This window comes from Porites lutea, chromosome 11 (genome assembly GCF_958299795.1).
Source record: "Porites lutea chromosome 11, jaPorLute2.1, whole genome shotgun sequence".
Lineage (NCBI taxonomy): Eukaryota > Metazoa > Cnidaria > Anthozoa > Scleractinia > Poritidae > Porites > Porites lutea.
Genome location: NC_133211.1, coordinates 9,726,849 through 9,749,309, shown reverse-complemented (window position 1 = coordinate 9,749,309; position 22,461 = coordinate 9,726,849). Strand labels below are relative to the sequence as shown.

General features: G+C 37.8%; 1 protein-coding gene and 1 non-coding gene across 2 annotated transcripts; one reads left to right on the top strand and one right to left on the bottom strand.

The window, feature by feature from the left end:
- The first annotated feature begins 239 nt into the window (after nt 1–239).
- Nucleotides 240–321, top strand: Trnas-aga (transfer RNA serine (anticodon AGA)). The gene has a single exon. It is a non-coding gene; the product is annotated as a tRNA-Ser (tRNA).
- A 1,406-nt stretch (nt 322–1,727) lies between these two features.
- LOC140953176 (sphingomyelin phosphodiesterase 4-like) lies at nt 1,728–20,499 on the bottom strand. Its single transcript, XM_073402676.1, has 18 exons — nt 20,461–20,499; nt 19,626–19,730; nt 18,481–18,690; nt 16,769–16,871; nt 15,601–15,662; nt 15,062–15,219; nt 13,927–14,083; nt 13,451–13,522; nt 12,440–12,573; nt 11,446–11,536; nt 10,117–10,226; nt 8,321–8,444; nt 7,401–7,440; nt 6,067–6,221; nt 5,683–5,904; nt 4,621–4,788; nt 3,335–3,463; nt 1,728–2,200 (listed from the first exon to the last, which is right to left on the bottom strand). Exons 1-18 carry the CDS (start codon nt 20,497–20,499, stop codon nt 1,871–1,873), a joined length of 2,409 nt encoding a protein of 802 aa, XP_073258777.1. The 3' UTR covers nt 1,728–1,870.
- Between the last annotated feature and the right edge of the window lie 1,962 nt (nt 20,500–22,461).

Genomic DNA, 22,461 nt, shown 5'->3' with positions numbered 1-22,461 from the left:
ACGCTCGGTGACCGCGGAAGATGAGGATTGGGCACGAACTGTGGTTGATGGCAAATGAAGTCGTTTCGTAAAACATGACGTGCCTAAGTAACAGAATGTAACAAGTATCATTCATGTTTTAAATCGATGTGTTTTGTCCCTATGATTAGATGTTATTTTAAAGGCAAATATTAGCAGTTTCCACAAGTCACCTCATCTGGTCATTTAAATATTTAAAAATCGGCCTTCCCAACAACCAAGTAGTCGTGGCCGAGTGGTTAAGGCGATGGACTAGAAATCCATTGGGGTCTCCCCGCGCAGGTTCGAATCCTGCCGACTACGGTTTCCTTTTCATTTTTTCCCCCTCTTTACCTTTGAAACCAATCCATTTTTTTTCCAGTATAACATTTTCAACTCTCTAGTAGTTTATAAAAAAGAAAAATACTTAAAAACAAATTTTGTTTTCATACATTTTTCACTAAAAGGTAAATTTGACTAAGATGTGGGCAGGAGGGGCTCCTGATGTGGGATAATAAAAATTGTCAGTATTCACAAAATCAGGACTTGTACAACCTCCGTTAAAACTCTCAGTAAAAAGAAAAAATGTTTTGGGGAGTAAAACGACTTTGTCTACGAACTCATCATCCGATCGCGCTCGCCAATCCTGTCAAATTCAGACCTCGGTCCCAGGGTTCTCTCCCGAGGCGAGAGAGAGAACCCTGGGGGCTAGTTCATCATGTAAAGCCCACCGCAACACTATGGTCTCTGGTACCATTTTGATGCCTTGAATACCATACCCCCGTTGCCCAGTTATATTTAGTGAATAAACTTACCCACTCGGCTAAATTCTCTACTGCAATAAAGTTCGCACGATACAAAGGGCTAGTTAAGACAATATTAGTGTTCTTCTACAATGAGCTGGAATGCAATGGTCATGCAGATAAAAACAACAATGAATGTAATGATAATGACGACGACAGTGATGACAGACATCAACCGGAAATGGACTTAATGCATCCTTGGGCCCTGGTTTTGGCCACATTTTCGGGCAAATGTTCTATATAAGAGTAAACAGCCCCAGTAAAGACACTTTACAAACCAAATGTGGTAGCTTTAAGACATAGTTAAAGGGAAAAGGTGTCACTTCCTGTTGAAGTACGTCGCTCAAAAACGCCCTTGCTTAAGCTCCTTAACCCTTCAGGTCCCAAGAGTGACCAACATCAATTTTCTCCTAATAACATCAGCAGATCATCAAGCGTAAAGGTTATGAGAATTACTAAATTGATAACCAAAGGGAGAACGCGTTGATCTTAAACCAAATTCTCTCAACTATTCTTAAAAGAAATGTATGGAGATCAGTCTGGAGAATTTGCATGTGGATACTGGGGCTTAAAGGGTTAATGAAGTAATGAATATGCGAATGTCAAATATTAGAATTGCGGGATGACGAATGAATTGTAAAGAAGATCATTGCAAAGAAAGCATGAAATAATTCAGGTATGTGCGGGATTCGAACCCTTGACCTCTGTGATACCGGTACAGCGCTGTACCAACTGAGCGAACAAGCAAACACGGGGCGCTGGTCATTTATTCGGTTCGATATAAAGGACGATGACGGCGATGACCATGACAAAGGCGGGCCGGAGTCACGCAAGCGGGGCAGGGAGCTTGCGTGACTCCGCCCTCAGTGGCTACGAAGGAGACTACTGATTATGATGTTGGAAGGTATGATTTAACAGCGACAACAATGGTAATAAAATAAGAATCTTAACAAAGACGAGAAAACACTAAATAAAAAGAACAGTTTGGATCTGTTTAACTCCCTATCATTTTGGCAAGTTCTCTGAAGACATGAAGCTCTGCTTCCTCTCTCTTAAGTTGAAATAAGTATTCACTTGTTTTTTTCATAACGAGGTCTCAAATGGTACAATAGCATCACAGCCAACAACAAAATCCACAGTAAAACCACTAGCAAAGTGTTCAAGGAGGTAATCCGGCAAAAAAGCCAAAATATAAACAGATAAATCAAAGTCCTGTAGGATGCAAGAAACCGAAGACTAATCTGTGGCTCCAATTGCCTCTGAGGGGAGTGGAGTGGGGAGGTTGAGGGGTGATTTGAGGGAGTGGGGAGAGAAGCTTTCTTCAAGGCCGGGGATAGATAACAGGCGACACTTCTGAAGAGTCTTGAAGTTGTGTACGTCTTCTCCAAAGTTTGTCCAAACTAAAAACAGAAAAGAACATGTCAGTGGGTGTATACATGTAATACTGGCTGAACATTCTTTCAGGTTATAAAAAAAGTGACTCTGATATAATAAACAGCAAGGAGACTGGGAAATGTTTCCCTTATAAAAAAGGACCACGCTGTATCGGAGGTCCAACCTCGTTCCCGGGGTTCTCTCTGGATCACGAGTAGGAGACAACCTGGTAACGAGGTTCATATTGTATGTTGGTAAGTTGGTACTACACGAAATCTCTTTAATATGTTCTTTTCTCTTTTTGGTATCTTTAGAGAGAGCTGCTACAGTCAAACTCCGCAAGAACAGGCACTTTCTAGGCCCCCATCAGAGTCCGTATTAACTGGGTTTGACTGTTGTTGGTTTCCAATTTAAGTACTATTTCGCAAAAAGTGAAAGTTAAAAAGTGAATTTCCGCTGCCTCAAACTTAATCGCGCTTACTCCATCTCGTTTAATTCGTCAAATGTTAAATTTTTTTGGAGTTGAATTCTAAAGGACTGCATCAAAGTTCAGGAAAAGAAAAAAAAAGTTGTTCTCTATTGTTTCCGTTCTCGACAAAACGTGAAATTAGGCAGTTTCACGTTGTAGTCGTGCAACGACGGCAGAAAAATGTACAAAAAAACGTGATGCACGAGCAGAAGTTGTTGTTTTGCTAATGTCTAAACCTATTGCTTTTTTGCCGTTCTCGTTGCTGTCGCCGTCGTCGTTGCGTAACTCCCTATTGTTGGATGTTACATGTTGCGTTCGTTTGCACACCCTGTTGCATGTTATTGGGCGTTGTAGCGCAAAGTTTGAAGGCGGTCAAATGTTTGAGCCCATAACTCCCAACATTTCCTTTGTCCCGTGATCGCTGAAGCGTAGCGCAACAATGTTGGATCCGTTTGCACAGCTCTTCCAACATTGTTGGGGCCAAGCACACGCATGACACATGGTCTCCAAAGTCTTAGGGGTTGTATCCTTCCCACGATGCACTGCAGGTACCAATATTGTTGGGACTTGTTGCATCCGTTTGCACACCACTGCCAACACAGACGCAACAACTCCCAAAATTGTTGGGCCAACAATGTTGGGAGTTGTTGCGTCCGTTTGCACTTAGCTTAAGTCTGAAGATAACATGTACCTTTTCATTTAAATGTGTGGACAGCTTGTACAGTAGGCGCACCAATGCTGGATTTTCATAACTACAGATTGGTCGAAGTTCAGGATCACCACTGTATTTGACATCAAACTTGCGAAGGCCATTTATCATCTAGAAAAACAAAAATGTCCGTCTAAGGGATGACAAGTGCGATGAAAATCGTAGAATCAAATAATGACTGAATTGACTATGGCTAGGAGATACAGTATTCACTCTCATAAGCGCCGCGGTGCTTATTTCATTTTTCACGCCTCAAATTTGACGCTTACTCAAGGGCGGTGCTTATTTGCGGGCGGCGTTTATTTGAAACTTGGACGCGACAAAGAAGTAGAACGGTTGTGGCGGCGCTATTTTTATGACGGAGCGAAGCTGCGTCGTGCCGACCTTGAAAGTGGGGCGTCACGTATCGGATTGGTTTTGTGCCATACTTTGGTGTAGTGTGAACACCTATTCGGCCCGTCGCGGAAGTAAGTTGGAACGAGGACCGCATCCAACTGAGACCGAAAACAGTATTAAGGATTGAGAACCAGAATTTAGTGCACCTAGAGGGGGACGAGGAGGAGAAAAAGGAGGAGAAGAAGTGTTGCGTGACGACACAAAGAACGGCTGGGAAGCATCCTACCCCGGCCGTTGCTGTTCACACCATACCGAATAGCAGGAGCCCATAACCCGGAGTGAGCAGCTTCCATGCGCTCGTGTCACGGCGTTTTCACGGACCAGTTTATTTTAAGAACGTTTTTGGCGCCAATTTTGAATATCTTTTAAATTCCACAAACCAGTCAGCAAAACCTACAGACCTAAAAATGACATTTTTTGCCTTTTAATAGCCTGTACACAGACGCTGTTTTATTTTTCTTTTCAAAAACATCGGCGAGCTCGCGAGCGAAGAAGGCGCGCGAGAAAGAAAAATATACCCCCTTGCGCTGGCGGTCAATAAATCTCTTGCGGTTTACATTTTATCACCCGCGCTCGACGTACTTTCAAGAGAAAATAGAGGGTCTGTGAACAGGCTACCTTTTAATAACGTTTAGGTTTCCTTTTTATACTTCGAATGCGCTCAAAGACTTGGTGGAGATTCTGTTTTCGCGGGGAAAAGTGCCCTAAAATGTCTAAAAATAAACTGGTCCGCAAAAACGCCATGACATAGGCCTAGTATGGGAGTTACTCACTCCGGGTTATATGTTCCTGCGAATAGTTGTTCGTGGCGCCATGAAAAGCTATCCGGTATCGTGTGAACATAGCCAAAAGCACAGGAAAATTGGACCTACTTGATACCGTCCGAGGGGAGTGGGTACAGGCCCATTATCAGTTTCAACATGATCTGGCAAGGAAGACTGGTTACTAGCAAATGACACATTCCTCTTTACAGCACCAGGTGAAGTTGTCTCCCATTGAATAGAACTGTTTAATATACTGCCATCAATAGAATCTGCAGACTAAAGACAAAAATATTAGTTTTTGAGATGGTCAAGGATAGGGAACCCTACGAAGTATTAAAATTGGCCACTTCCAGATTTCCCATAATGGACCTAGTTTACCCCCAAATAATTTTGCATAAGAATTGTTTTCAATTTCTCCTGTGTATTGCAGTTATTCCAAAAGTAGGCAAAAACAATTTTGCTATGCATGTTTTTTTTTGGGGGGGGGGGGGGAGGGGGGGAAAGGTAAACTACCCACCTCCCCCTCCCCTAATCCAACATGTTGCTCTAAGTTAGAAGTAAGTGCTAACGTTGGAAAAGGGGAGGGGTAGGTGGGAAGTTCCCCACAAACCTACATTGATCCAAAAAAAGTGTATTATCGGCAATGTAAAAGTGGCGAATGATGGGTGTGATTTTCATAGCTTCAGCACAATGTGCATTGGCACTGTTTAAGCTGCGGCTAATGCTGTAGCCTGTTCCAGGCGTTCAGATAGTAGAGCGCGGTGTTCAGACGGTGGGGAGCAAGTTAAAAATTGTACGTGGGGAAAATAAGGGGAAAAAAAACGAGGGAACACCTGCAACAGGCTACTAATGGTGCTAAAATCTACAATGGCCAAAACAAAAATACTAGTAATAAACGAAGGTCACAGACTGCGGGCGACAACGACCGAGGGTCAAAACACTTTTGCTTCATCCCTGTGCTTTGGGTAAGTTTGAACTTGCCTGACCTCTCAGGAAATAGCCCTCAAATTCATAAAAGTAATTGGTCTGTTTGCAAAAAAACTTGAGTATCTTTTGTTTTCGAAAACCGTTGTGATTGGATAATCTTCTTCCAAGTGCGCCGGTTCGAGTAGTAGCACTGTAAACATTACCCCACAATAATGAAAGTCTCAAGGTTAGGTGTCTACTTACTCTAATAATCTTTGAAATAAACTCGCAGTTTTTTTTCAGGTACGAAACAAGTGTTCCCTCCTCAGCATTTCTATCAAATTCACTTCCGTGGGACGTGTCACTTCTGAGGGCTCTCATGAAGACAGCAAAAAAGCCTTCATTGTCCTCAGGTGACTGCTGAGATTGGTTCTTGTTGGTAGCCTCATCGAGCGCGGCTAACACTCTTGAGTGAAGCTCACCCATCTATGCGGCAGAACACAAAGAAATCAGAATTATTACCCCTTAAAGGAGGCTGGAGGGTAGAACGACTGCCTCACATGAAGGATGACACAAAATGCCAAAACATTAACCAAAAATAAATGTAGCAATAAGAAAGAGCTGAAATAACATAGTTGAAAACCTGACCTTGGTTGCTCCAGGCAGATGGAAGAGTGACCTGAATGAGTATGATGGTCCTTCTAGGTCCATTATATGACTCTTGATTATTGAGCTGGGTGTACCAAGGCTTGTCAGAGGGGTGTTACGGTGACTCCCTGACGGCATTAAATAAGCCTTCTCTCCTAAAACAGAGAAAAATCACGTTCTTAAGGCTCCATTAAATATATATATATTTTTTATAATTTTACGTTTATTGACAAAACATATATTACAGTTGCAAAATTTAAAACTAAAGAAAGTATATATCGATATTACAGATTGGATCAAAATTACATAAAGACGAGAAAGATAGTACAGCAGTTGTAATAATACGCACAATAATGATAGACCTGCTAATTAACAGATTATTCCGGTAAGATGGATACTTACTAACTAATTGAAGGACGGGCTTTTTTCGAAATCGTATCTCCAACTGATTTTAGCCTTAAATTCATCCAAAGATAAATCCTTAGGAGCTAACTTATTTATGTACAAGTAATATTTAGCAAACAAAAGAGTAAAATCGAGCTTTTTGACAATTGACGAAGAGCTTTGATTCTTTCTGTCATTATTAAGACCAAAAATTAATTCACTTGAGGATGGCGCAAAGGAGGTGGCATTCTCGACGTTGAACCATTTGATTACTTCTGAAAAAAACCACTTGGTCCAGTGGCAGTTACAAAAAGTATGAATTATTGAATCATTTTGTCTGCAGTAAGGACAAAGCGCATTTTCTGCAATACCATACGTGAACAGTTCTCTTTTGGGACGACAATTCCGTGTAAGAGTTTAAAATAGAATTCTCTTAGTTTGTTGTCTCTGCAAATATTTTTCATACGGGAGAAATGATGCCTTGCAAGTATTGTTTCAGGTATTAAATAATGTCTCCAGGTAAAAATTTATTTGTAGAAGTAACCGCAAAGAGTAGGGCATTGCTAATAAGGGACAGACAATTAGAAAAGTTATGGGGGCCGGGTTATGTACAAAAAAATATTTGTGCAATGGAAAATCTTATGAAAAAAATTCATGGACACGGAGTAGCCCTAAAAAAATTCATGCAAGGAAAATGTTAGCCTGTGGATAGAGACTTATTTATGGTCATCACTTCTCTCCAAAGTGACAACCAGAAATATGTTTGTGTCCAAAGGCTAGGAAAATGTTAGCGAAAAAAAAATTATGCAGCTTGAAAAAACCTTAATTTTGCCTACACCGACAAGTTAAATGGGATGGAATAATAATGATGAAGTTTGAAAGAACGCAAATACATTTTATTAGTGATGCCTTACGGCTGTCATCGTCCTTATTATAATAGAAATACACACCTTCTTCAACCATTTCCACCAAATGCGGTTGAGCAAATACCTGATAAAAAAGAAAGTAAGCTAAGACAGAGGCCTATTAAGAATTACTAATGATGGCATACTTCATTAAATCGTAGTTTCATTGCAAGCTATGGAGTTTACAGTGAAAGAAAGCAAAATTCCATTAACAGATCAGACAGTAGAAAACATAGAAAATAGTTCCTTGTATGCATGAACGGTGCATGTATCCTCAGATATTCCAAAAATATTTTTTTATTATCCCCAAGGTTGGGCAGTTTTTTTTTTCACGAGAAATAACATAACACAAAATCACCATAAAATGTAATTTTCAAGGCCAACCTAGGAAATTATTAATACTAATAACATTAAGATCTCTGAGGGTTCTAGTCCTTGTTCTAACAGGACATTAAATTAAAGAGGCCTTCCAAGGGGAGGAAGCAACAGGTGTCATGGCCCCCCGAAAATGGCAACAATCTTCTCAGAAAGCACTGACAATCCACAGAAAAGGAGGAAAGAATTGACAGCGACAATCTATTTTTTAAGTGATTTTTTACTGTTTTGGCATTGAAATAACAATCTCTCTTCCATCATTTCCAAACGTTTTCTGCTGTTTTTTTTAAAATCGTTTTCTAATGTCTGAAGAACAGTCCCTCCAGGAAGAATAGGCAATAACTATTAATTCTTTCCAGGCACTTTATCTGCCATAAATTCCAAAATCGAGTGTAACAAAAATTGTGCTGAACCAACAGCGACATTATCCCTCACCTACGAGGTGAGAGGCGGCCTCAGAAAAGACTGACAAAGTGACAGCACACCCAGCCTTGGAAAGATTATTAAAGACTCATTTAAGACATTATATAAATACCCTGCCATAGCGGTTTGAATTGCAGAGGTTCTTAAAACAATTCAACAACCCCTACCTTCAGAACTCTAAACAACAGCTGAGCATCTTTAGCAGAACAAAGGTTGAAGCGACAGGCTCGTGACACAAACTCAAACAATAATGCACAGTAGAACAACAGGTTCTCAAATACAAATGTTTTCCTGGAAAAAAGAATACAAGTAGACTGCTAAATCATTAAATGTAATACATGTTGAGGATCTTATCATAATGTATTAACAGCAAGCTGCACACCAGACAACTTGGTACTTGTACCAACATAAAATTAGTATCCCCCCACCCCCTCCCCCCAAAAAAATTAACAAAAAAAATTTAATACGAAAAAATTATAATCTTCATACTTTCTGGAAACAATGAAATTTGTAGCTTCTACACACTTACTAATGACTCATTTTTCTTTGCATTTTGGGAAACATTCAATTGCTTTCCTACCAATTTGAACTGAGTGACCATAATAAAATGTAGTATTAATTTTTCAGTCACAATGGGTGGATAAAAACAAGAGCGTAGCCACCTGTACGCACGTGATACAGATGAATGTAACTGAAAAAGTCGACAGTAAGAAATAAAAAGAAAAGAAAAATAAGGAAAATAAAATAACTGGAATGAGTACCAAGGATGACTAAGATGAGTTGGCTTGTGAATGTGAGATAACACTACAATTTTTTACAATAAGAGAGATTTTGTTTGCAGTTTGAGACAAAGCCAAGATCAATGTACTTTATCAAGTAAAGAAGACAATTACTGTGAACAGGCAAAACAAACTAACTACACATTTAAAGCAGTAGAAGAATTTTTTGCCATTTGTAAGCTCATAGATGGAGTCTCCTCCATATCCATCTCAACTTTACATTTTGAAAGTTTATAATTATTCATGAAAATTTGCAAGTAACAATGTCTCTATCTTTTTTTGGATGGCATTGTGAATGTTTCTATGTTAATCTGTTTTTTGTGTGTGTGGTCGTAATCCACGTAGAGTATATAAAAATTTGTTTGGATGTTTTGTGTTTTGTAGTATTTTTCAGTAATTTGTAGTTTTTTTTGTATTCATTACTTCAACAAAAAGAATAGTACCATAAAAGGTTATATTTCAAGAAGCAGAGTTTGCCTCAACTCATTTAACTTTGCTTGTTTCTTTAAATATATTTTTCACTAGGGTGACTGGGGTGAGGATGGCTAGGATGAGTGGAATAACAAGGGATGACCAGGATGACTAGGCTGAGCGGGATGACTGTGATGGCTAGAATACCACAACTTTGGAGAAACAGGCCCCAGGATACTGGGATGTTTAGGAATGATTGGAATTACTGGGATGACTGTGATGACTGGGATGAGAAGATTGACTGGAATGACTGGGGCTACTGGGATGGCTAAGATATGACTGGGATGACTAGGATGACATGATACTACCTTGTTGGTTGAATTAATGATAAGTGATTGATATGCTTTGGTTAATAACGCCAAAAAGGTGACAAAGAGTTTTAAAACTTATGTCATTTAGTTTGCAGTAATTAAACATGCTGTTGATGGACAAAAGCTTGAATTTTTAACTGTAAGTTTTAACAGTAGTGAATTGCCTCATCTTTACTTCATTTGTTAATTTCAAAATGCTTTGAAGGACAACAGGCAAAAATTACCGCGCATTGTTTTTTCCTCCTTTGACTTTTTTTCCAGTTTCATAGCCAGTCCCCTCTGGTAACTATACTTCATGTAACAGGAGCTTCTTGGCATTAGAGATTTTAAGTTACCAGAGGTCTTTCCCTAACAGAGATAGAGAGTAAGGTTGGAAGGGCCATAAATTAACATTTTGCTTACCATACAGGACTTGCCATTTCTCTGGAGTCATCATCTTTTTCAATGGATGTTGCATTGAGAACTTTTGAATACCTCCAAGGTTGAATGTAACTCAACCAGGTCTCCAAAACCTGGAATATATGACAAAAGTCCAACATGCACTGATTACTACTGTCTCCATATACTGATAAGAACGATAAGTGCCACTGAAGCAGCAGAAAACGTTTTCTGTGTTTGCATTGCCTGATATAAAAATGAGAGAGGCTCAAGACAGGTATGTAAAACCCGAGACGACGTCAAGGGTTTGCATAACTGTCAAGAATTCTCCCAACCTCTTGAGTGTTTATATCAGGCTATGCAAACATAGGAAAAAAGTTTTCTATTGCTTTTACAAAATTACTTTTCTGAGAAAAAAACAAAACTCTTTGAAAGAGAAATTCTTACTAGTTGCAAAGTGTTGTACACAAAGTTTTGTACGCATAATCAGTTCTTGTTTTGCGAAAAAGATGCTTTCAAAAATATGGATTTTTCTTGCTTAAAATGTCAGCAAAAAAAAATGACATAGCACGTTTGTAAAGATTTTTCAAGTTTCAGCCGACAAGGAAAAAGGGTAAACAAAGTAAACTTGTCCAGTTTTCACCTCAAAACCTCTTTCAAATTCATGCTTGTGTGATAAGTGCATGGAAAGCAAAACATCTCGATATATCAACTGTGTTTGCATAGTCTCACTTAAACATGCTTCTTGGCCAATCAGAGTGCGCGTACTATCTCAGTTACCAGTATTTTATAAATTACTATAGTAAAAGACCAAGATAAATTATTATAACAGGGACCAGATTTTCCACAAAAAAAAAACCCACAACTTTTTCAACACGACTCTTGATGTGCACCCCTACCATTTACACAACACAGAATTTACCCATAATTTCACTCCTTGAATTTTTACAAAGTGACCAATCACAAATAAGAGCTATTTCCTGAGAGGTCACTTTTGTGATAAAAGTGCTTTCTTTTTGCTTGTAAACTAATTAATATGTGCATAAACACATTTGTACTGCTTAAAATGAAAAAAACCGCTGAAAATCATAAGGAGAGAGCTTTTATTTAACCAGACACCTCTGTCTGGGCTACCACTGTGGTGCCACGCGCTGTGAATATTTGGAAATTCAAAATGCTGTATTTCCAAAATGAAAGACTCTACAGACTGGAAACTTCTATGTGATCAGTCACCTTCAACCAGGTATACATAAGAATTCAGAGCGGCCTCGCTATTTTGATTTTAGAATTTGATGACATGATGGTGAAAAGACTCTTTATATAGAAAGGATAATTAAAATAATTTGTACTCACATATCTGAAGTTGGGGTCCAGTGGCCAATGTGAAAAACAGTGCTGTAGAAAATGATATAATTTCTTTTGAAGAAACTGAGGAATGATGGCCCTAAATGATAAGGAAAAAGTAAAAGTAAAGAAAAAGAATGTAAGCAGCAATCCATGCCAAAGTAAAATCAACTTTGCATGGAATACATATTTGTTGTTGTTAATTTTTCATCTCGAGTAATTTTTCTTTTTCTTTTGTTTCAATTTCATTAGCATACACTACCCCGCCTACTGTACCCAAAAACAAAAGAAAAAGAAAAATTACCTCAGATAAAAATTAACTACAACATATAGTAAACTGGTGTCTCCTTTTGTCACACAGACTATTTATCAAGTACCGCTAATTCATTGTGATTCATAGTTGTGTGATTATTTTTGAAAGGTTATGAAAATAACCTTTCACTTCTAAGAGTGCTATCAGCCCACAATCAAATTTTGATTTTCAATACATTAAAAAGGGTTTTTAAAAAAAAGACAGTATATTAAGCATTATTTTGAAAGTACAACAAAACTGCGGTGGTTTCATAATATTGAGTGGTTACAGAGGGAGCGGTCACAAAATTACATTGCAATCACAGAATCACAAGACAGAAACACCCTGAACAACAATAGAATTAAAGTAACAGTAACTGCCAAAGGGGAATGGCCACACTGTAAAGGATTTTTTTTTAAACTGCATGAAATGTCTTTATGATGGATGTATATAAATGTTAAGTATATTAATCCTAACACTGGCCACAGAAAGAATTAAATTAGCATTAATTCTGTACCAGTCACATGCAATTTATGGAAGTAAAGGTTGATTACTGTCTTGTTCTAAAATGTGAAAAATATGGGTATCCAAGTCCCAAATAGGACAGCTTTTTTGGGAGGGACCTTCTCAGCCATAAGGTTTTTCTTAAGTTTAAATTCTGCATTTTTTGAATACTCTGATTCAAGGCTATCTGTTATGGTAAAATTTTACCTCCTTAGATCATCATAAGGGTGAAGAACAGAGAGTTGATCCATATCAGGTCCCTTGGCATACACAAAGGAATGGACATGCTTCACTAATATCCTCACCACTCGCACATGGTCTAACGTTGGCATGAAATACTCCTACAATTCAAAAAATATCCTTCACTGTTTATCAAACAATAATTATGCACCATATCATTATCAAGAAGTATGGTGTAACTCGATTTTGCTTCTGTAAATTGGTAATGTTAGCACAGTGAATTGACATGGTGACAGAAAATGAAACAAGTATTGAATCCCAATAATATTGATATCAACCCCTTTTACACACCAGGCCCACGTCCCTTAAGAGTCAGTTCTGTGTGGAGCTGTGAGATGTAGCATACGCCACAGATGAAACTAGACCTCTGGTTAATTCCATCTGCAAGCAAGCGCCAAAAAAGTGTTCTGGGCCCCAAGCTGTTCGCCAGGATTTGAGTATGCACCATGATTGTTAGAAAAACCATTGTTGATTTGGCCGATCAGTTTAATGGTAAATCCAAAACACTCTCCCGGTAATTCATTTTGACTTTGTAAGGCATCCAAAATAAGGATCTGGACACTACTTTAATTTGTAGACATAATTAGCTTGGATTAGATTATGTCTGTGATGTAGGCTATGTGTGATGGGGCATACAGTTTGTTGCCCTTATCGTCCAAGAAGACTAGATAATACCATTTGCAGATTAAAAACAAAGGCAGCAAATTCTACTTACCATAGTTATCAATTTTAAGACCCTGTGTTAGACTCTGACGGCAAAATTTGAACATTAATATGATATAGCCGCAATCAAAACCTTTCCGGGACTTGTCGAGTGTCAGAATTCAGAGCATTAGTCCTCGGTTCTATTAATAGAACTGGGGACTAATGCTCTGAGACATGAAAAGTCCAAGAAAGGTTGAGATTGGGACTATATCAAATTACTGTTCAACACACTTGTAGTTTGACCTAAAGGTTATTTAGTTGCCACGTAATTACCTGTCCACGTGAAAGAACATTTCTTGAGATGGAGTCTGCTGTGTTCTGATTTAGCCAGAATTCTATGAGGATCTGGAAAGTTCACCAAAAGCATTAATCAGTGATTATAATTTATTCCAAAAAAATTCAAGAATACCAAACATTTACACTAATATTCAACATTCACTCATTAAACATTCAAAACAATAATTGTTTTGATTAAAATATTCATTAATAATTTATTATATGATACGTACTTATGATATGATATTATGATATGTACATATACGATTGAGATACTCTAAAGTTTACTTGTAGTAACTTTGAAATAATTGTTATTTCAAAGTTACTACAAGTAAACTATAGAGTAAGTGTTCCCAATCGTATATGTACATATCATACCATATCATAAGTATCATATAATAAATTATTAAAAATTTGTTATTCATAAAAACGTTGATGAAAATGTGAATCTTCCCCATTTGTTTGTTACTAACTTGAAGAAATGTTTCTGATCTCCAGGTTTCCTGTGAGCCATGATTTAGCATTCCATGATGTGTGGTAGGTGGACTAGCTCTGCCTGGGGTGGGTTTGATCAAACCTTTAAACTGATTTTGAAAATAATGGGTTCTTGCATAATGACTTGAGTCATGCCTGGACAAATGACAGAAAGAAAGAGATAACATAAGTACAAACTACATCAAGGAAGCACATTCAATGCTGTCCCTTTCAGAATGTATATAAAGCACTTGTAGAACAAGTACCACAGAGACTTTAAGCTATGTTCTTACTATACTCATGGATAGCTCTTGGGCCAGCATGAAAAACATAATGGATAGAGTTCCTGTTTACAAAATAAGAAAGGTGTTTTTGGTGCAAGTTTTGTTACAGAGCAAAGCTGTGCTGCTTTGATATCACATAACATCATATCAGATCAGCATCACATATCAAGGTTCTGTGTTACACTTTGGTGTAGTTTGGTTTAGGTATTCTAATCGTAGTGAAAGTGCTTATTTGTTAAAGTGGGCCAAAATGTTTACAAAACTGCTAACACGGAGAGCCTTCATACATACTAATCAAATCCTTCTTTCTAGAAATCGGCTAAAGCTATCTCTATGATCTTTCACACATGTTTTTCGAAAGATTGAAACTAGTATGAGCCTGAGAAATTGCACTTCAAAAGGTGCTTTGTTTTCTACAAATAATGGCTGAACATCAAGATTGTCCAGTTTTTACAATATCTCTAACCATAAATAAAATATCTCGATAATGATCTTACAGATTTTGCTTAAAGTGCATGAACATAGACGTGGCTATTAGAGGAAAAAGCTGGCCCACAAACAGTTTTAGAAGAACAGTTCCCAGTGCTGAGAAATACCGCTGCAAGTTAAGTATGTAATGGTGTCATATCATTGCTATGACAACTCCGACGTCATTGTAACCCTGATCTTAACAAATTTTCATTTATAACTCATATAGCTGTGGTGGTAATTTTTCCAAATCTTACTTTATTGTTAATAGCGATGTAGTTTATGCTCAAACTTGGGAGGTGTTGACCCTGAAAAACCCTACTGAGCCACCTTAAGCCAGATACACAACAAGGTTAACACACATAATTAAAATTAGACTTACCGAGATGAAGGAACATTCCTTCCCAATCCAACAGATGTCTTAGCCTTCATGCTGTTCAAGGGAATTGCTGAACCATCTGAAGGGAGGAAGAAGTCAAGGTAGTCGTCCAGAACAACTAGGTACAGGTAGTCCTGAGCTGGATTCACACTGGATTCCTGCTGTAATAATCATTATGATATGTAATAAATGTAATCAATGTATAATGCAGAATGCACATGGTACAGACTGATCAAAACCTCTTCAAGGATAATAATTGTCATGAAGGGAAATGGTCTAAGTTATGATACTGGTGTGTTTTGAATCATGAGTACAGCTCAAAGTTAATAACACTAAATTATTTTGACTAGCATATATTTTTGAAACAAAAAACAAAAATTAAATAATGTTGAAAGAAGTCGAAGCAAAGGAATGTAAAATTTTGCTTACTTGCATCAGCCATTTTCCATCACTTTTATATCATAATTAAATAATAATAGCAATGATATTAATAATAACTATTACAATTTTAATTAATTTTCACACTCCAATAGACAGCTTACCCTGTGTGCCTGCTGATAAACAATGTAGTAGGCAAAATGAAACATGTAGTATTCAAATGTATCTAGCAGATAGTCAAGTGCAACTCTGAAAATCTATATGCTTTCTTTCCAAAACACACTTCTTATCATTACAATATTACATAGTCAAAAAGCCCATCAGTATTTATGGTCTTCACTGGACTATCCTAGGGATGAGAGGAAACTAATAAACAGATTACACGGAAGGGTATACATGAGTCAAGATTTCACATGTTAACCAGCCATTACTTCAAGACTCTCTATTGTTACCATTGTTCATTAAAAAGATTTCTTGATTTCTGATTAGCTTAAATTCCCTGCCTAATTCTTTATAACCAGCATGCAATAAACAAATATGGAAGACAATTAACAATAAAATTATTATTTGAAATTGCCTTTATCAGTATGATTGTTGCCAAGCGTACAACTATCAACAGGAAAAGGGACAGCAGGGCGAGGGGGGGGGGGGGGGGATTTGACACGTTTTGCACAGAAAAAATAGCTGCACTAAAAATGCAATAAGAAAAGCAAAAATAACACTCAACACATGACAGCTGCTGTTCAAAAAATATCACTAGACTAAACATCCGCTTTATATCCCGAAACTGCTGATGAATAGGCAGGTGTTATGAAAATGGACAATTTAATTCAATTGAGAAAAGCAAGTTGGATTTGGCTTTTGTTTGTTATGAAGAATATCTTTTTGCTATGCAGATCTCTGAGGCTGTTTTACATCTTAGCTGATAAAACCCTCTTTGATCTGCATAATTCTTTATATGATACTCAACCTCATCCGATAATCATTGGTTTCACCAAGTGAGGCAACTCACACTATATGTACAGTTGACTTCCTATAACTTGAACTCTCGCTAACTCGAACCTTGCGCTAACTCAAATCAAAATCAATTTCCCCTGGATTTCCTTTATACATTTTCTGTAATTTTACCCTTGGTAACTCGAACCCTTGATAACTCAAACCTCCCACTAACTCGAAGTAATTTTGTTTCCTCTCGGATCATTTCTATACAGTGAAGGTTCAAGTTATCAGGAGTCGACTGTACTTTCAATGTCTCTATAGGATTTGAAGAAGGGGTTAATTACTGTACTAGTTCAGCATGAGTAGAGGATTCTTGACATGTTAAAAAGATACTGAGTAAAACAGCATTGATAGTTTCTCCTGGAGTTCTGATTGGTACTTTGTCATGATATAAAACTGGAATCATACCTTCTGATAATGATGCTCGTGTTGGAAACTGAAAGAGAAACAATCGTAATAATAACTGAAAATTTACAGTAACTGCAACACAGTACCCAGAGGGACCAGTGAGAACAGACTTGCAAAAATCATGGATTGATGTACAGCCTCTGTACTTTCAGTGCCTTCAAATCAAATTTCCCTTTAAAATCAAAGTTGTTGGTTTAGACGAAATTAAAGGGACATGGGGAAAATGCGTCAAAGTGGTCCTGATATAATAAATTATCAAATTCTTCTTAGATCTGCAGAGCCATAATATGTTAAAGGTAAATTTCAAGAATAGTTAGGGATAAGAGGCGAAGGAAATAGAGAATCAAGCTAGGGTAAAAAAAGAACTGAACCTGAATTTAATTTTAATTTGGCCTGTAACATAATTACATACACATACATGACAAATTGGTAGAAGAATCTAGAAATTTATCAGAAGTCACTTGGAGGTTTTATTCTAAGTGCCCCTACAATAATTATTTATCAAAACAGAAGCATATAGCCGTGAAGAGTATAACTCTGTTCCAGTGCTGGTCTTGAGAACCAATAAAAAAAAACTGTATTGAGCCATCTTAAGGACTTGAAGAATTCACAATTAGCTACTTTTTAGATGGGGATGCCTTCAAACCTCTGATTCCACATTTGAGCTAAAAAGTTTACGTGCTTCTGATTGGACGGCCGAAAAACCCCAGCATGGTTCTAAACAGATAAGAGGAAGTTGGATGCTTCGGGGGTTATATGCCTCTGACTGAAATAAGTCTAGTGATTCTTTGAGGTGCAGTGGCAGTGAGTGGTCAACACTTGCAGCGTCAGATCTGGATGTCCTGGTTCTGAAGCTTTACGAAACTCAAACCAAGTTCGGGTTCAAGGTTTGTTACTTTAACTAATATCAGGCTGAAAACAATAGCCTATCATCAGACAATGTCCAGCATAATAATAACTGGGAATTTGACTGCAAACATTTGTCACACCTATGATTTGGACAAGTCAGTTTTGATTACATCATTTTTCTGTTAACAATACTTTTGACCATGCCACTGACCACCATGCATCTGATCCAGGTCTGGCCCTGTCTCTTCCAACGTCTTTCATGCAGTGCACATTGTATGACAGGAAGTGAAATTTGAGACAGGGCCAAGACTGGACTTGACTGGTCACTCCACATGATTCATTGTTTCACATGTTGTTTAAGAATAGAATGCAAATCAGCTGTGTTTTGAAGTTACATTGTATGCAATTCAACAAAGCTAAGCAACAAATACATTGCAATAGTTTCAGCAAGCTGTGCTGTTCAATTATCAGTGCTTACAATTTTCCTTTCACAAAATTCACTTCTTGCATAAAAATTGCTTCTAAATAACAGCTGTCACATTAATACTTAAGGGTAAAACATTCTGTAAAACAGAAATGTTTGCATGTATAAGTCTTTGTTACATGTATTTTAAACAGCAGATTTCACACTTCAACAAAGAATTTCCAGATCAGTTGAGGTTTCTGGGTAACTGACCATCTACCCCTCCCCTAAGTCACAATTTTACCCTAGGTGAGAAGTAAGTGTTAATGGTGCCTTAGGGGAGGGGTACCAACAAACCTCAATTGATCTGATAAGCCATACTTACAGGAAGACAACTGATAAAGAACTCATATCTGTGCTGATCATCAGCCTGAAGTAAGTCTATCAGTTTGAAGACTGTACCACCAGGGGATAAAAATTTGCGCACATTGGCAAACTCTCTACTATCACGAGACAGGGTTTTTAGGCCCCAATCTGTGTTGCCTGAATAGCCAAAGATGTTACTGAGAAGCTGTGGAAAAAAGCCATGCAAATTCTGCAAGATAAAGGAAAAAATCAGTATTTAGGCTCACGTTGTACTGATAATACCGACAGCTCACCATGGTCATACCACACTAGGGCTGTGCAGTGCACCCAGTGGCACTTGTCATCTTACTTTTGCTCTTGGACAATTAAGAGATCATTTTTTTTTTCATAAAAATGAAATTCTGCACCCCCTTGAATTTGACAGGTTCAGAGCACTGGGCTCCCTTCATCTTTTATTGTAAAGCATATCCTTTCTGCATGTTCTTGGCCATAGAACACCCAATGTTCAAACTCTGATCTACTGTAGAACAGGGCTGAGTTTTTCAAAGCATGATAGGCACAACACCGGTTTAGTTTGTAGCTGACCTAGGATTAGAACTGAGTTTTAAACAACTTGGCTTAACGTTTGAAGCAAGTGCAGTCTGTCTACAATAAATTGAAGAATGGAAATACTATCTCTTGATCAAGCAAATGTGATTTTACTGCCACTCTGCATGGCTCTATGATTTAATTTCATTTGTTTTTCCTGCCATTTAAAGATGGCAGTGTCCACCTAGAAAGCTGTTGCTACTTTAGACACTGCTCACATGATACTTCTTAGCCCTAAAGATTTAATGTTCATAATACTTTTTTATTTTATTTGTAATATAACTGTGTAGAAATTATGTCCTATATGGTGTAAATAAAGAATTGAATTGAACTGTATGTGAAATCTGTTAAAGTTTTCAAAAATAATAAATCTTATTCATCCTCTATTTATTTTGGTTTCGCTACCTTGATTACAATTATTTATAGACTGTGCAGTGTTATTAATAGCACTTAAATAATGATAATAAAAATAATAACTTATTATTTGCAGCATTTCAGTAGACTCCTTGTATGTAGAAACTCTGGGAGTAATGTCACAGGAGAGTTTCCTTTATCAAAGGATCAATAAGTAATTACCTGCGTAGAGGAACCCTCAATTAACTTGTCAATTTCTTCACATCTTTGATGAAGGGGTTTCTGCAAAGCCTCTCTGGACTTGCTCTGAGTCAAAAGCAGAGATCTCTATTACTACATGCACAGTTATAATGTTTACCTAACACCTTTAATGCAAATTAATATGATCGCATAATAACAAAGTTTGTTACAGAGAGGTTCTTTCTGATGTATGTCGATTTTACTATCACTGGAGAAAATATCTATCCCCATACAATGATAAAAAGAACAGTTATTGGTAACTGACAAGTAATTACAGATAGAAGAAATCTTAAAACTTCTAGTTGGCTGGTAACGAGAAATTAGTTTGGAAATGTGTGGACAGGAGATTGAAGGAGACTGTTCAAATGCAGCTTACTGTCTGTAGTCACTCCAAGATCTTTAGCGGCAGGCATAGGCAAAATACTGGCACCACTGCCCAGAGATCTAATTACACTGCATCTCACAAATGCCATACTATGACAAGAGATGAATAACTTCAGTCTTGCCAGGGTTGCACATGAGGTCATTGAAGAGCACCAAGTCATGACATTGCTTGTACAAAGCTCTTCCTTGTTAAGGTGGCAAACACAGTCCAAAGTGAGGAAACAATCACAAGCAATCTGTTAAAAGAGTACGCTGATCTGTTCCACAGTATCGGAAAGATGGAAGGAGTGAAGGTAGATTTGCATGGTGATCCCGTAATAACACTGGTTGCACAGGCCCACAGGAGAATACCGTTCAGTGTAAGACCCAAGCTGGAAGCGGAATTGGAGAAACTCCAGGCTGACGACATAATTGAGAGGGTAGAGAAGCCTACCTGAGTTACAGTAGATGTAGATCTGTCATCAGCATACATATGGCACACTAACTCATCTGTAGCTACGACATCTTCCAATGGAGTGAAAAAGAGAGAGAATAATCTGGGTCCAAGAACTGATCCCAGTGGACTTAATGGGTGATGGGAACTCTCCAGATGAACTCAGTCTCTTTAATGATGACAAATAATGTACGACCAGAAAATTAAAGGGTCGGTTATTTAAGAAAACTCTAACTTAGACCAGGGTTTAACCCTTTAGGTCCCAAGGGTGACCAGCATCAATTTTCTCCTATCAACATGAGAATTACTAAATTAATTAGCAAAGGGTGAAAGCTTTCATGTTAAACCAAATTCTTTCAACTATTCTTAAAACAAATGTGTGGAGATCAGTTTGGAGAATTTGTATGTGGATCTAGGGCTTAAAGGGTTTAAGAAATCTTTGGACCTCCAGATCTCTTCCCTGGATTGATTTAAGAAGACAAATGCTTTTCTAGTCTACACTATATGCTTTAATGAAACTCTTCATGACAAATAATGGCGACCTTGTTCCCAGGTTCTTTCTCCTTGCTCTTTAGGGACAGGTAGGGGAGAACCCTGGAAAGGAGGTTGGACAAATGGTGTTTAGATAATAGTGCCGGGCAAACTTCAAATGACTTAGAACACCGCTTTATTAAAGACTGGTTGAACTCCATTTAAATAACCAGCCCAAAGTGCATAGCGCACAATTTTTTTTCAAGGTGTGTAAAATATGTATTCCAAATTTAAACTTGTCAATTATATTTCCAAACCCAATGTTTTGTTCTTCAGATAGTCCATGTGTCTTAAAATAATGGTTACATTCGATGTTAGGAGAATCCAACTCTAAATCTTGGGCATTCTGTGGTTCTTGCGTATCCTGTATTACTAGGGGGTGACCTTCCAGTCTGGAGAGTATGACAGGTGTAAGCACGAGTTTTTTTTAATAATATGTAAGAAATAAGTGCCTAAAAACGGCCTTGCACGCACGAGATCTCCTCGAGTTCTGCCATAATCTGCAGACGGGGCGACCTTTCAATATATTTTTAGTTTTTTTTTAACATTCATCTGCCATTTCACCTCCATCTTGAATTATTACATTGGAGTGAAGTTGAAGAATTCATGACACTTGTGAATCTTGACTTGATAATCTTGCATCAACAATAGATCGATTACTAGCTTGATAGGAACCAGAAATATGCTCCCTATCGTGTAAGCAAGCATGCAAAAATGTGCACCCAGAAAAGCAAGTAGTTAGATGTGTTTTCCGATGGTAGGATTTTGTGTAGGATGGAATGATTATTCAAACCTAGCTGCTCAGGATTTACATAAGTAACGTAAGTGTGATAGTGCTTTACACTTTCAATCAAATTAGGATGTTTACTAGAAAGGAAACCACATGCATTCCCTACTATATTTTCCGATGTATGATTTAGCTACCAATATGTATAAAAGTACCTTGATTTAGCAATAAACAATGAATGTGATCAGGACTTGAGTGCATGCAAGTTTCTTAGAGTACTGATAGCCCAAAACTGGCCAGGTCTAGAGATACTCAAGCAGTTGACACTTATCTGTTGGCAACGAAATCAAACTCCCATTTACAACAACAAATAATAACAAATAATATTCTGCTCATGCGTAAAGGAAATCGTGCTTTTCTCCTTCTTGCAATCGCTCTTGCGTGAAAATGGCAGATCGCTTCGCTTCCCAAGGATATTCATTAAAAAAACAAATTCAGTGATCGAATGATTATTTAGCCTGAGTATCAGGTGTTTCTAGGGGAAAAAGAGGAAAGATGGAAGCGAAAAAGGGAGAGAGCTCTTCTCCCTTCTTCTTCTTCTCTCTTCTCCCCCCTCCCTCATCTAAAATCTCCTCTCCCAAGCCCCTTAGGAAGGCCTGATACTCAGGCTAACAATATTATTATTGAACTCGGTCATCGCAAAATATCGTGATTTGTCAGTGTCTCGCAGATCAATAATTTGC

Coding starts and splice junctions, on each gene's coding strand:
- LOC140953176 (XM_073402676.1), bottom strand. CDS start 20,499: ATGTATGCTGATGACAGATCTACATCTACTGTAACTCAG. Junction 19,731..20,460: donor CTACATCTACTGTAACTCAG/GTAGGCTTCTCT, acceptor ATGTAGTAATAG/AGATCTCTGCTTTTGACTCA. Junction 12,574..13,450: donor ATGTTCTTTCACGTGGACAG/GTAATTACGTGG, acceptor TTTGAATTGTAG/GAGTATTTCATGCCAACGTT.